Source organism: Channa argus, chromosome 5 (genome assembly GCF_033026475.1).
Source record: "Channa argus isolate prfri chromosome 5, Channa argus male v1.0, whole genome shotgun sequence".
Classification (NCBI taxonomy): Eukaryota; Metazoa; Chordata; class Actinopteri; order Anabantiformes; family Channidae; genus Channa; species Channa argus.
Window position 1 is genome coordinate 1,613,384 of NC_090201.1, and position 15,466 is coordinate 1,628,849.

Genomic DNA, 15,466 nt, shown 5'->3' on the forward strand with positions numbered 1-15,466 from the left:
TTATACTAAAAGAATAGAGTTTTATTAAGCATTGTAGCTAAGTTGCCTTCAAATACATCACGCCATTAATCTATCGACATTCAGTCAAACCTCACAGCAGTTCATTCTTTTACAATCCATGAGAGAAGAAACTCATCAACTTACACAGAAGGTAACCTATTTAGCTCTTGCAGGGGGAACTGGGGGAGGGGGTACACCATTTCTCTGATCACTAATGAAAGATGAAAAGCTTCAGGAAAATTAAGAGGAAATGTTAAATGATGGATCTGGTGTAGTACAGAGTAGAAGGAGTGTAAAAACAACACTAAAGTAAATCTTAAAATTGATTACTGGCTGACAGCTAAAGTCTTAATTTGAAGGTCAAACACACTGCTTTTAGCTACAGGGGTGATCTGGATCAAAGCTTTTTATGTGAGTTTATTTTTTATTTTTTTTTGCAGATATTGGACTAATGCAGAAAACAGCAACAGAACTATATAATACCAATACATTATTTTCAAGTGGCAAGATAATTTGCTGTTTTTTTAATTAAGTGCAACTGAGGTCAATGTCACAAAAAATCCATGTCAGAACAAATTGGTTACTAACAGCTAGCATTGTTTAGGGGCCTGATATCCCTGATATTAGCCTTTTCTTTCATTTGCTAATGGGCACAGTACTTGTAAAGATGAAAGGTGAAAGGACAACATGCATAATAACTACACACCTGTTAAACTGCGAACCATGCACAAAGTTTTTGTTGAAGCAGTAATACTACAGCTGGGTTTGATTCAAGGAACCAAGTTGACTGTTTGTCAAAATGCTGCGTGTCGGATTTTGGAGGCTTCCCATGAAACGTTGCAGCTGAAGGACTCAAGCCGCATGAAGCTCAGGTGAACATGGACACAGTTGATTAAATATGAATCAAACCCAAAGTGATGACCAAAGGACGTGTTGCCTTTTGCTTTTATGCTTATATGTTTCTATCAAAGCATCGAGTGACAACACCTAACTGATAACTGTGCTATGGCGAGTACATGGCACCAGATATTTTAGAGGAGAATCAAATAGTAAGAACTGAAATATTTCAAAATTAAAGCTTGTCAAAGCTTTAATCCAAAGTAAAAGTATCATTGTCTTGAACAATCTTGGAGACAGGAGTAAATGACTCCTTAAAAAGCAGTTTGTCATGCATCTCATGTTTTACTATGAGGGATCCTAATTTCATCTGTTCTTTGAGAAGAAAATTGTATATTGACTGTAGGTTTTCCAAATTTCCAGGTATACCTAACCCTGCTTTAGCTTTCATCCCTCGCCCTTTCTACAAAAATAGGCTTAAACTTCTTTTTCAAAGAGAACAGCCTCCAGACCTTCATCTCTGTGGCAGCCTCTGTCTGCGTTTAGTGCATTTAAGTGAGGATTAGTATTGCACGTCTTGGAGTCACTGCTAAAGGCACTTTCAGGTTGGATGAGAGCCCTGTGTTCCTCTTTATCACCATTCAGCTGGTCTTGTTCTTTGTCCTCCACACCGTTTTCTGTGGCTAAGGTGTTGCACGCTGCAGGGGAGGATTTCTCCTCCTCTGGCTTGGGCGTCTTTTTCTCCTTCACTGCATCATGTCCAGATGTCAGAGTGGGCTTGTGGGGAGACTTATTCTGGTTAAAAAAAAAAAAAAAAAAAAAGGACAGAGAGGGAGGATTTCAACAGCTACTGTGAGCGTCGTGTGGAAGCAAATACAGATGTGGGCTGAAAATCCCGGTAACAAAAACAAAACACTGAAGAGTCATTTAGAAGTTAATTAGCAGTACAACAAAGGGATTTGAAACAGCACAAAGACCTGCTGAGAGGCTGTGCAGTGCCCACTCATCCAATGCTGAACACTCACAATGGCTGCATTTTAGGTTGTTGCACTGTAACTAAACACTAAGGAGCAACAGTTGTATTTTGATCGGTGTAAAGCAGGAGTTCATGGTGAAGCAGACTAACAACAGATTGCAGGGCCTGGTCTTCCAGTTAAGAAATGTATATTTCACCTGCATTTAAATTTCAAAGAAAATAACATTAAACAGCCATGAAATGTCAATGATACGTCCTGACATTTCCACCACAAATCTGATGCCCAGATTTACAGGAAACTCGCTGTAGATATTTCCAGCCTGTAATGCACAAAGCTTCAATCTTTTCTTTAGCAACACCATCAACCGGAAACTTTTAACTGTCTTTGACTATTCTGGAACTGATATAAAGTGTTTTCCACAATGGTGCTTCAGATAGTGCTGGTCAGACGGCTGTTGAGGATCAATGAGTATATTTCTATTGAATGTACTTTATACACATATTGTAAGAATATTTTAAATGTAGATGGGCTCATTTAGTGTTTCCTGAATTCTTACATAAACACTTTTGTCTTCGTGTATAAAACATTATAGCTGTCTAATACTTTCCAGAGCTCTTTTTCTTGTAACAGTATCTGTGTACTGTACTGTGTACTCTTGTAATCTTTACATTAAAGTTATAACACTTTCAGTTTTGGCCAACACTTTGAGTGAGATGGATTTAGTACGAAGATGTTTGACTACAGTTGTGACTTGTGCACTCGTTCAGACGTTCGAGGAAGATGCTAAATTGCTGTTGCATTAATGTGTGTGTGCGTGTGTGTGTGTCTCTCAAGGGGCTAAATTTCTAATTATAAACCTATGATAAATACTGCTAGTTTACTGACACAAAACTGAATTTTTCAACTATTCATTATGTTTAAAGGAGACATGGAAGAGAAAGAGAAATTTTTAACTAACCGAAAAAATAAAAAAATACATTCGGTCACAAGCTGCCACATAAACTGGTATTTTAATGGTGACTCCGAAATTAAGCAGAGCAACAACAAATACATTATCTTCTTCTCCATCTTTAACGTTTGCACTCAGAATGAATGTCATGGTAATGACATTGCACTTGTATGTAGAAAAAATTAGAGGGAGGATACATAGACTTACTCTGTCTTTTTAGTAGATTAGATTCCCTCCCTGTCCCTTATTAAGGTGAAGTGGAGGGAGAGTTACATTTTATACAACCTAGACTGAAGGATAAACATTTTTACACACAATATGAACTAGAACATTTCCCCCCATTCGTTCTATTATAATTGTTATAGAAAGGGTTTTCTAAATGGCTACTATTCATATGGACGTCCTTTATTGCGTTAGCAGATTTCTGAATGGGGTTTTGTCTCTGTAGACTGTAACTGCAAGTGCTGATGATTATAACTGTAAACTATGGCTCATCACTGACTTACCAAGAACACTCCCTGACTCTTGAAGGTTCGAGTGTGGTACCTGCCTCCACGACCGAACGTCCTTATGACAGGTGTGGATATGACTCCTCTTGGACGACTACAGAGAAAAGTCCCAATTGTTGAATGAAAAACAAGTCATGCAATAGATATAGAAGTAGTCAAGACATCTAATGTCCTTTTTGTCCTTACCCTCGATTTGGTCCACCAACAGACACCACCCGTACAGTGAAGCCTCCTCTTCCTCTGGTGCGTCGAGTTCCAGCCCACTGACCAACCACAGTCCCAGCGATTTCTAGCTTTCCACCTTGTGACGAGATTCCTTGAAGTCCTACTAAGAGGGAAATCAAATAGGGTTCAAATGTGCGTCTTTCCTTTGGCATGTTACAGTATCTAAGATACAGTATAAATAATAAATCAACCAATAATTCAGACAGGTTAGATACCAGAAATTTGACATTTAAAACCAGTTGGATGGCAAATGTATTAAAGATTACCTAGTTAACACCAAATATAAAATTACAAGTTTTCTTTTATGGCTTTACTTACCAGGCATCCCCCTACCTCTTCCTTGAGGAGGCATCATAGGGGGTGGAGGGTAAAAGCAACTTGTAGGGGGGTAGAAAGGAATCATGTGAGGAGGTGGAGGTGGTGGTGGAGGGAATGGAGGGGGGTGAGGTGGACGAATAAAGTTGAGACCTTCCAAAATGCTCTGACGCATCTTCTCCACCTTAGCAGCCACTTCACTCTAAAGAGAGAGAAATTAGTGTAATTTACTATAAGATACTAATTTAACTAAAAATAAATTGATTGATAATATCGATTGATAAGTCCCAGGGTTTGTGGTTAATTTGCTGACATGCGACAGCTATCTAATTAAAAGACATACAGGGCATAAAGAGATTTCTGGTGGTGTCTATTCCACTAGCTTGATATTTGATAAATACTCACTATATATACGCATTTTGTAATAAATTTATCTTAAGAGCTATATGGGTATGAACAAAGGAGTGTTAAAGCAGGTGTAACATTGTTTAGGTGTCTTCACACTTTACTATGTTCTAGATTTGATTTTCGTTGGAGAAAAAAAAAATACTACTGTGCTTATCAATCTTCATTAAATAATCCACAATGACAAACACAAATGTCAGCAAGAAAAGTATTACTAGCCTTTGATACGGGTCCAAATGTTGGTCCATTTGAGTCTGTGTATTTTAATTGTTTTTGCATCCAACTTTGTCAAAAGGAATTATTTTGGTCTTTTCTGCCACTGTGTTTTGATAGTTGACAGAGATAATCATTGACGAGCATCTGTCACCTCAGTCCTATCTCAGTCCACAAACCCTTAGTTGCTTCTCACCCAGTTCATCTTAATTGGTGGTGGCCTCCTCTGATTGGCTGTTCACCTTTGTGACTCAGTGACAAATTACCTAAGCTGAACATCACTAGATTTGGCAAATCTGTTCATTTGTTACTTTAATTTTTAAAGTAATGAAAGCAGGCAAACAAAGTCACGTTGAAACACGGAAAAGGCTTCTCTTATTTTTCCCTCATGTTCTAACCTGAACATTCCAATACAAGCATATTTTTCACAACACCTGGAATTTAAAAACTAAAGACCAACTGACCAACAGCCAGTGATGCTGCTTCATCCACAGTTCTGTCTTACACTTTATATTTTTTGGATGAAAACACACTTCAACTACCTGCTGGTGTGAAAAGGCATGTATTCCCATGCTAGCGCAGACCATTAATTACATCCACTGGCTAATTCATTAGGAATACTTTTACAATCTAATGCAATCCAATACGCAAGTTTTGGCCCATTCTATTATGTTAAACAGGGTGACCAAAACATTAGGACCACCTCTTCTTATTATGCACTCCAGTACAACTCCACCACAAATATTGACCTCATAAAAAACAAAAAGTAGAATTATCACCTTTCTGACAGTTTCATCTTAAGAAACTAAGAAATTCTAACCTTGTGAAAGAAGAATTCATGGCACAGCTGCTGTATTGGATTGTATTAGAGTGCATGTGCGTATTGAAGTGGTGTAATGAAGTGGACAGTCAGTGTATGTGCTACTTGATTGGTAAATGTACCCTTTACAATTGAAGTCCCAATATAACATTTTAGCCAGACTGAGTACAACTACTTACATTTGAGTACTTGAATATAAATACAAGTACAAAACTGTTGTGCTTCTAATATGACTTGCTGGACAGTATATATGTAGTTGGACTGCTTGTTGGACAAACTAGTCTAAATAACATTGAGGTCTTTAATTGGAGCATGTGTTTTCTACCTGACCATCACAGAGGTCAATGAGCTGGGCCTTCTCTCTGTTGGCCCTGACGAGTTTACTCTGAAGCAGCTTGCCGTCAAAGTACATCCACGGACAGCAATGCTCCCATGGAATAGGCTGTCCACATGCGTCGTTGGCAAACAAAGCCATATCCACTCCGCTCATAAACAAAGCAGCCAGCTGGACACCTCGAGGGTCAAGGTTGTCAATCTGTGGAAAATAAGCATCAAGAATTCTAACATCTCCAAATGGAAGGAAAAGACAATATTTTGCTCTAACAGCTCCCCTGAGCCTTTGCATTAATGAAGTGCGAAGCAAAGCACAGAGCAAGCGGAAGCTGACCATTCACTCCTGGCTGCCAGAACACAGTGGTAGACAACCTTATCCAGCCAAGACAAAAAGCGAGCAGACCCAACGCACATGTTCTGAGACAGGAAAGAGCAGACAGACTGACAGAGCTACACACAGACACACCAAAAAGCACACAGCTTGTGTGGATGGTTTACATTCAAAAAGGTCAACTGAAAACAGACCTGCAGTTTCTTTACAACTAAGGACTTCATAAACCATCCACACGTGACACAAGAACGTCTCAAAGCTCGAAAAATGTATCTCTAGGTGCACAGCTATGGCTTTAGGAATGCGTTTGAATAAAAGCCTCTTTAGTCCTAGTACGTTGCTTTATCAGCATATGAAGAGTGTCCACAAAAACAGAACAACATGAAGTCTAGCATCTGTGGCTTTCAGAGCAGGGAAGTACATTCAAAGCATTTGAACAATTTACAGCCGGTCACTCATTTGTTGTCTGAGTTTCTTGGACACTCCTCATATCAAACACTACAAAATCACCTTCAGTTCCTGTAGCTGGTCAGGCTCATAAAGTTTAGGAGAAAGTGCTTGAGCTAGGAAAGCGTCAAGTTCGTTACGACGCATAATTCTTACTCCTGGCCAATGTAACATAAACCTGAAGCAAAACACAGAAGGTTACAGTGTTACAAATACCAGGAACTGATCAGCACAGTCTGAATAAATCCTTAATCCCTTTTACTTTAGTTCACACTTGACTGCATCTGTGTGTAAAGCTACAGTTAGTCCTGGACCTCAGCGGTTTACTCACCTTAACACACAACAGAGCACCAAGAGGGGTGTGGGGACGCTGGCAGGGTTCAACATTGCTGGAGTGTCGGAGCGCATGCAGGCGAGGAACGCCCTCATCCTGCGGTTCTTGTCTTCCACAGCTTTCCCCAACCACAGCTTCTTCAGGTTTGGACAGGTCCACTCCCTGAAGGGTAGGGCTTCCACAAGCTCTGGAGTGTGGGGGGACTTGCCCTTATAGGCAGCCCACTCTTTGACCATGACATGTGTATCTTAGAAAGGAAAAGTAAGTTATTATTCAAGGCATCTTAGAATCCCTAATGGAATTCACACCTAAAATTCATCTAGAGCTGTCACCTTTGACTGTCCTGAAGAAGTTGCAAGCAACTAAAGCCGAGATGGCAACACAGCAAGTATCGCCTGGGTTTTTCAAACTCTAGATGAGATTGAATTTGACTTGGTTCTTGTATGTTCAGTCTCTCCCATTCTTGCCACAGAAGCTTGTTACTCATTAAACCTTATATTTAAACCATCTTTGTCTTACGGTCCAGCTTTCGGACTGGTCTACACTCTATATAGGTATAAACGGCTCATTCTAAGCTGAAGCAAATGCAGCCATTCTTCTAGTCGTGTGACAAAAGACTAAAGAAAACATAGTTCTAAGTACTCGATTCCATATCTGCAAATCGATTAGTTTTCTTAGTTAGTAATCTTAACAATGAAATATTTGACACTTGTAGTGATATGAAGAAAAGCCATTTGTATTTCAGGCTGGGAAACTCGTAACACTCTTCGAATCCTGAATGTCTCTTTGCAACCTTTAAGATGTTAGGACACTTCAAATTTAGCTAAAGCTGATTTCGGGCTTTGAGACATTTGATAAACACAGGTGGAGAAGATGAGCACAGACTGTGACACAGTGGCACAGAGGAGCTTTATAATCACACCACTCACATTCAGGGAGGCAGTTCTTCCTAATGGCGAGTCTCTCAGCCTTCTTCCTGGCTTCTGCTAGGCTGAAGAGCACTCCGTAAACATATTGACGGATAGGCCGAAACAGTTGCGCCGCTGAAGGCAGCTCTTTGTTAGCTTCATCTTCAATGGTGACAGATAGTTTAATCTCTCCCTGCAAAGACAAGTTATCTAAAGTATAATACCAGTTTAAAGTGTGGGAATTTTAAACATTGTAGATTAATATAATTGACACAAAAACTATAACATTGAACATGGAATTGTGAAGTTAGCAAACAAACAAACCAAAAAGTGTTTTTTCATTTATTTTAGATTCCTAAAAGTAGCTATTGTTTGCCTTGATGACAGCTTTTGACGAGCTTTTTGAGGTAGTCACAGGGATTGGGTTTCGATGAGCTGGTGGAATTCCCAACCATCTGTTGACTTGTGCCAATTAGTGATTGAATACAGTGTGTTCACTGTTCAGTTGATCAACAACTGCAGTACTCAACAGTGATAAAACTGCTCAACTAGGTTAGTAAATCTGGATATATGCTTAAGCATGTCAGACTAAGCAGTAGGCTGGTTCTCAAATTATTTGTCTGGTCAATCTCAGTGTGCAAAAGTAGATGGGCTTAAGTCAGCCTGGATTACTTTTGTAATTGGAGTTCCCCAAGGGTCTGTGCTTGACCCACTGTTTTCACTTTTCTAATAATCTGGCTAGATGGAACTGATGTCTGGGGTCCATGTGGTCTAGCTGGATTTATAATTAGTGCATAGGCAGTGACATTTAGTGTTTGACTGGCAAAAGCAGTGAGCTTTATGATGAATCCTTTCACTACTGCGTATGTACGAGAGCAGATGGGGAGTTCTGAGAATTTGCTGTGCAGCTGCTCGTGGGCTGCTGTTCAATGTTAGGTTTAAATAATGAGTTATTAAGCATTTTTTAAAGGCCACATGCTGTCTTTTGTCAAGCATGCTAAAACTATTTAATAAAGTGTATTTTATTGTGTCACTGATTTCTGGTACATTTCATTTATCGTTATCTTGGCCAGGGGCCTCACTGAAAAAGACATTTAAATCCCGATTAAATAAAAATTAACCAATTAACAAAAGAAAATAATTCAAAGTACTCCAAGATGAACCTGGTCCTTATAAGGACCACTACAGGAAAGGAAGACCAAGGTTTATCTGTACTGCAGAAGATAAGTTTGTAAGAGTTGCCTCAGAAATCAAAAATTAACAGGACCTCAAATTAGAATCCACAGTTTTTCTCACAACTGTTCAAACGAGAATATGTGAATTAAGGCTTCATGGTCAACTTTTTGCAAAGACTTGAAGCTGTATGAGAGAAAGAGAGAGAATTCCATTCATTATTTTGGGTCGGTTTTGATGTTTTCTCTATTAATCTACACAATACAATTGAGTAAGGTGTTTCCTAGTTTTTAATTGGTATTTTAAATGCTGTACAATTATACACACAGCTGACCACAGATTCTTCAGATGGTGCATTCCAGTCAGTTTTAAAAGGGTGATTTTAGTAATTTTCTAAATTAATTATATTGTCCTGAGTCACCATACAGACATTAATACCAACACCTAATCTTCTCTACGTCGTGTCTGACTTAGTTGTCTGTGGCAAAGACCTCCAACTATTAAGACACGCCACTACACTGGGGAGCATTTCTTCTTTCCAAAAACAAAGACCTCTACTGTATAAGTATTGTTCACACTGATAAGAGAAATTCTGTAATCTGCAAGTCCACAGTAAATGTTGACCAAGAAGGTTCTAGGAAGTGCAGATTTGAGGAAGTGTTTGTTTTTTTAAACATCAGGCTCTTAGTTCTGGGAACACAGAAATGCGTCACCCTGTGGAGCAGTATGTCTGAGGTGGTTTTAGTTAAATGTTTTGGGCAACAAAACATATGTAAGGTAAAGACGAATAAGATACAACCAGACCTAAACACGAGTATAGTTGGTTGTCTGGTCTGTTGGTTGTAGCATCTGTATAGTGATTGAATAATGCTTTAACTAGACATCAATACATGTGCTTTTCATGAGAATAGCTAATAAAAGGAACAAAATAAAACCTACAGCAAAGCACTGAAGCCCCCTAACCTTTGTGAGAACATGGTAGATGTATGGGTACATAAGGCCCTTCTTGTGTCTGTGCTCAGCCACCCGCAGGACCTCAGGGGCAATGGCAGGGAGTGGTGGGATGGTGATGTCCATGTGGTTCCTGGTGGGCATGGAGAGCAGTGAGGGGATCTGGGCATTCATACTGTGTAGACCTTCAGCTTGTAACACTGGATTCACAACAGAGTTCTCAGAAAGGTCAACCTGCGGACAAAGGAGACATTCGACTTTTGTTACTTGGTGACCATTATCATTCGGCCCAGTGCGCATTGTTCCTGATATCAAACAATGTCCTGATGTCAAACTCACTTTTGTTTGGTCTCCCAGGTCTCCCTCTGGTGTGTTTTCAGAGTGAGAAGTATGTCCATTTTTCTCCCATCTTCCCTTAGGGTCACTAACATGACTAAGAAATGCAAAAAAACAAGTACAGTAGTTGATCAGTAAGTGAGGCTCGCCTATCTGACCAATCAGAGAATTTCAATTATTCCTGCCTGCTTGATTAGAAAGTTTTGGAATGTTCTCATTTGTCATCATCCTATTATGACTCACCTGGAGGGTTGTTCAGAGCATAGAAGAGCAAGAAGACAGAGGGTGGGTGGAGCAAAGTGGACTAATTTTGCTTGCACTAGCTTAAGTTGCATAATACAGCTTTAACAGTTTAACACACTTTATGTCTAGTTTAAAGAACTTTAAACAACTATTTCCATCTACTATTCTCAGATTATTGGCTTCTTAAGTTCCTAAGTTACAGTCAGCTGTTTGGGGAAACCTGTTTTCTGAATTGTCATGTAAACAAGAAAGATGTTTTACGAAATCAAGCTAGTGGATCAGGGAAACCTGATTTCCCCAGGCAGATTTCTGTACGTATATGCTTAATCAGGTTTCTAAAGGACTCCTTCACCCAGAACTGTTACCTTGCTGCAACAAGGTAACAGTCACAGTTAAAATCTGTGCATCAGGCTTCCAAAACAAGTCTGAGGTGGAGGAATGTATATGCTGATTTCCAGTAACCAGGTTCCTGAAGTGCATGTAAACACATTCATTTTGTTGTTTGATGAACTTGCCTAATGTCAAAAGTAACTTCATAGAGAGGCTCAGGCTATTGAGTAATCCATTCCAGACCATTCTCTCCAGCTCTGTGAAGCTGTACTTAGGCCTGTTGAAGTCTAGCAAATAATGTTTAACATATTAACTATCTTGCATGCTAATCTATTTAAAAACTATTAAAAAAAAACAACTACAGACTAATAGTTGTGCTAGTTTGGAGATGTTTGTTGACCTGATGAAAAGTCAGGGGGTCAGAACTCAAGTTAGTGCCTCGTGCATTCTGTCTGAATGTCTGTATCAAGTGTCATGAAAAATCATCTAATTGTAGTAGAGCCATACAGCTACACTGATGTTGTGTCACTGTCAGTTATTATATGTCTGATTGCAAATGTCAGTTACAGTTGCCTGAGCCATGTTATTTTGTCCAGTATAAACACATCAGTGACATTCCTGCTATTAGCTGCTCGTTCTTCAACACCAATGATGCCCGATTTTTATACTTCAGCTGACAGATAACTCAGACACTGTGTTTTGCTGTCTGTGAGTTAACTATTACCAATGCCATGTTTCGGTGTTCCTGCACTGAAAGCATATCAAAAACCCCACCAAAAGCCTTCACAATAATGTGACACGGAACAGCTATAACCTCCCAACATAAACAGACAAGTCCGGTTGACCAACAATGTACAAAACAGAGTGATGATCTCTGCAAGCGTAAGGAGAGAAACTAGCTTCTCCATGAATGGAGACAGTAACAGAGGGAACTGCTTGTGCTGAACTCACTTGGCAGTTGAGCCTGAGCTCTCGTCATTCTCAGAGGAGGAGGATGTGGAGGAGGCGTTGAAGAAAGCTGCCTCTGTGTGGCTGGGGCTAGTAGCCAGGCCCGGGTTGATGGGAGAGGACCTCTCATACAACGGTGTGTGCTTCCCTTCATGAGGAATGTTGCTGAAGCTGTTCTGCTCTGGGAGGCTTTTCTCCACTGTGCCCAAAGCCAGGCTGCGCTCCACCATGGGTTCTGGGCACAAGTGCTGGACCTGAAGACAGAGAGAAGCGACATTACTGCCATGGAGCTAAGCCACCTGCAAGACTTGGCTGTTGTTTTCAGTACAATTGACAGTCTTACCCCAGGCTTTACAGGCAGCAGCACCTGTGGAATGTTGAGTAGTTTTGGAGATGGCCCAGTAGCAGGCACACTCGTGTGTTTTGGTCTGACTGTGAAAGACAAATACACCTTCAGCATGTAAAGTGAAGATTGGCTGCAGCTACTGTACACATCTGGTATTTTTGCCAATGATTGTAACAAACATCCATATAAAAACAACACAACAGCATGCACATAGTTATGAACCTACAGAGCGTTGTCACTTGAATCTTAGTTTTTGCTTGTGCATATCTTTATTTTTTCATCTGCCTGATGCATTTCTTAACAGCTGTTTTTGGCTGCAGCATCTAGCACCAGCAACGGTTAGCTACAACTTTGTAAACATAGTGGAACAGGTAGCAGCTGATGAACAAGAGATTTCTCCTCGGGAGTTGATCAAGACTAGAGCATAGACCAAAAACAGAGCTGACAGACCAACTCACTGTTAAAAGGGCATCAACAGGTTTTGATTTTTAATAAATTAATAGGATTATTAATAGGATAATTAATAGGATTTGTTGAGAAAAGTAGTGCAATAATGATTTGTCACACAATACAATAGTGGCTTTTTTAACAAACAGTGTTTCAGACATTTTACATTGTAGGAATTAGCTTGTCAGTGCTCTGCAGGGCAAAATATGTGATACTGTTAATAAATGTCCTCCAACATACTTACTTAATGATTCCCATTATACACAACAATTTTTTTTCCTATCAATATCAATATTTACACATTAGAATCCTTTCTGATTTGAATTTTAACCAGAAAGTAAAACCAGTACTTCATAAACAAGCAAAAGCTGCCGTTTTCTACTGCTAAGCTACTTACCAGCTACTGGTTTGTACCAATACACCTCAAGTACAATATGACACACAGACAGGCAGAAACCCACCTAACTGTGGAGGGAAGTAAGGGGGTTTGCTGGCCAATGAGTAGTATTCCACTGCTTTCTTGAATCGGAGGACTTTGTCATCAGTGCACGACTGAAAGGAAAACATGAAATGAGTAATCATACTGTAAACAAGCAGGCAGTTGGTCATTTATATATCTATTGGAGAAAAACCGAAAATTCAGCTAACAATAGCATATGTCATAGATCAGATTTAAACAATAACGGATGTGCTTCTTTTATCACGAAATTTCTTATGACCTATTATTTTGGGAAGAAATAATCTGCTTTTCCGAGCAGCTTATTGATGATTCATTACCCTTTTTTCAGTCTGTGACAATACATTTTTATTGTTGATGTAAGTATTTCAAGAAGATAATGCCGAATGCATTATCTTCATGCTCATTTTAGAAAAAATGTTATTTTGAAGGGTGTTTGCCAGTGTAAATTTCAAAAGCTTGGGAGCAGCTAGAAATTGATGCCAGGCATTGTCCTAATTCACTTATAAAGACTATTCTAAAGTCTGGTTTGCTGAACATGTCTAACGACACAGCTGTACAAGATGTTACTGCTTTTAGAGGTAGTTTTACTCTATGTCTACCATACTTACCAAACAAGCGGAGATGTGTGACACAGCTCACTTTTCTTTCACTTGTGATGCTGCAAATGTAACTTCTTGTTTCCCAACCAAACTTCAATAGTTGTGTTTTAAGGAATGGGTTTACTTTTATATAAGGTGCTAAATCAAGAGTCAGGTGTCTATAAGAATACTGAAACTGATTTTGCCGGCTGTAATCATTCCTTCTATTCATACTGACCATCAAGAGATTTCTATTCATAGCCCTTTCAATTAAAGTCATAACAGTCAAAATCCACAGTCTGTGTTCTCTGTGAAAATGTCTTCAGATATGTATCTAAAGCTAAATGAGACTTAAACAGTCCAAGCTTGTTAAATCAAATGGGTATCTTCCAAGTTAAAGTGGAAGTCTATCCACTATAAAATTCCCTCTTTGTGTCCCTCTTTCAGAACCCAAAATACAATGCAACTTTGGAAGATATCCACTTAAAGTGACTCATTCTGAGGCCTTTCATTGCCTTCGGATAAACCTTGTTATACGTTTTTGCAAAGATGAAGGACCGTGATTTTTGGCATCATCGCTAACATGAGAAGCATCTCTTGGAATGATAACAGCAACTAAATCTGTTAAAAAATGTGAATCTGTCCTTCAACACTAGTCTTGAAGGACAGATTTGAGAGTTATTGACACATACAGGCAGACACTTGTTTTACTGCTGGAGCACCAGGAAACTTACAACTAAGTGCTGGAAACCCATTTCAAAAATGTGATTATCATTCTAAATTATTATCACAAAGTAAAACTGCTTTGCGGGAGGATAGGGTAACTGGAAAAACCTAACTGTGCATATTAATTGTACATATTTGGAAAAACATCCAGAGTCATACCCATCATCTCATGATAAGACAACACTGATGGTCTTGATGTCCAGCTCTACTCATCCTACCTGTGAATGCTTGAAGATATCTTTAGCAATGGCATCCAGGTCAGTGATGTCTGGGATGTTGCAGACGTAGTCAGCTGCGGCCTTGATTACAACATCACAGGGTGGGAGAACGAGTTGGTGGGCACGCACCTGTGGAATGGCAACAGATCGCCCTATCACTTTTTCCACTAATATTTCAGTTACATAGAACTGGATATAATTCTTCCGCAACCCTTAACAGGATAAGCAGTTAATAGATGGATGCAGGGCTGGGTAAGGTTATAAAAATGGACACCAGCACAGGAGAAAAACAAAACTAAACTGTGTATATTATAACACAGTTTAGTGACTCGGTGTCTTGCCCAGGGACACTTTGACATGCGGTCAGGAAGAGTAGGGCGCAAACCTCTGACCCTATGGTCCGAAGGCAGCCACCAACCTGACATATGTGAAATGCTAACAATCTCTGTGTGCTTGGATATGTATGTACAAAGCATTTTTCAGTACTTGATAGGATGGAAGGTCAAAGATCAATATCCTAAAGAACTCTGGGTAGATTGGTATAAATACAAAGTAAAGAAACACTTTGCAATTACTGCTGAACAAATTTAAAAAAGCCTAAAGTTTATTAATTCCATTAGCAGAAAAATCTGTTGTCTCAACGTCTAAATTATTAGCATCTACTCACAATTAACGGTGCATTACTACATTTTAAACTCAGTGGTGGTGGATTGTTTTTCCTGACATGCAGCGTTGGACTTGTAATTGCCATCTTCCCAGAAGTCTTTATGTACATACCGAAGGGTTGTGAGACGGATTAGAAATGGTCCAAATTGAGGCATCCAAGGCTGTGTACACATGTGTACAGTACACATCCCTTACCACACAACAGCATCATGGCAGTTTACACTTACAGTTAGTCATTTGGCAGAGGTAACTGACAGGTCGACCAGAGGAATTGGGGATCGAACAAATAAGAGTATGATTTTTGGCCAACCTGCTTAACTTCCTGAGCCACAGCCCAATGATTGGTTTGAACTCAATTCTACCCATAGCCCCTTGATATAACGGTAATCCACTACAGAAACATTGCACTGACCCTTGACAACAGTATTTAAGCACAAATTA

General features: G+C 39.5%; 1 protein-coding gene across 2 annotated transcripts in view; it reads right to left on the reverse strand.

The window, feature by feature from the left end:
- The window catches only part of LOC137127480 (constitutive coactivator of PPAR-gamma-like protein 1 homolog), an 18,496-nt gene continuing 3,030 nt past the window's right edge, over nucleotides 1-15,466 (reverse strand). Inside the window, exons 4-17 of one of the 2 annotated variants that reach the window (XM_067504486.1) lie at nucleotides 14,360-14,488; nucleotides 12,839-12,929; nucleotides 11,928-12,016; nucleotides 11,588-11,838; nucleotides 10,067-10,160; nucleotides 9,740-9,961; nucleotides 7,625-7,796; nucleotides 6,693-6,942; nucleotides 6,425-6,539; nucleotides 5,576-5,785; nucleotides 3,816-4,014; nucleotides 3,459-3,597; nucleotides 3,270-3,366; nucleotides 1-1,632 (exon numbers count right to left, since the gene is read on the reverse strand). In XM_067504486.1, coding sequence (XP_067360587.1) covers nucleotides 1,315-1,632; nucleotides 3,270-3,366; nucleotides 3,459-3,597; nucleotides 3,816-4,014; nucleotides 5,576-5,785; nucleotides 6,425-6,539; nucleotides 6,693-6,942; nucleotides 7,625-7,796; nucleotides 9,740-9,961; nucleotides 10,067-10,160; nucleotides 11,588-11,838; nucleotides 11,928-12,016; nucleotides 12,839-12,929; nucleotides 14,360-14,488 — 2,376 coding nt within the window. In that variant the 3' untranslated portion in view covers nucleotides 1-1,314. Of the gene's footprint in view, nucleotides 1,633-3,269; nucleotides 3,367-3,458; nucleotides 3,601-3,815; nucleotides 4,015-5,575; nucleotides 5,786-6,424; nucleotides 6,540-6,692; nucleotides 6,943-7,624; nucleotides 7,797-9,739; nucleotides 9,962-10,066; nucleotides 10,161-11,587; nucleotides 11,839-11,927; nucleotides 12,017-12,838; nucleotides 12,930-14,359; nucleotides 14,489-15,466 lie in introns of both variants that reach the window. The other variant, XM_067504485.1, reaches the window with a different exon arrangement.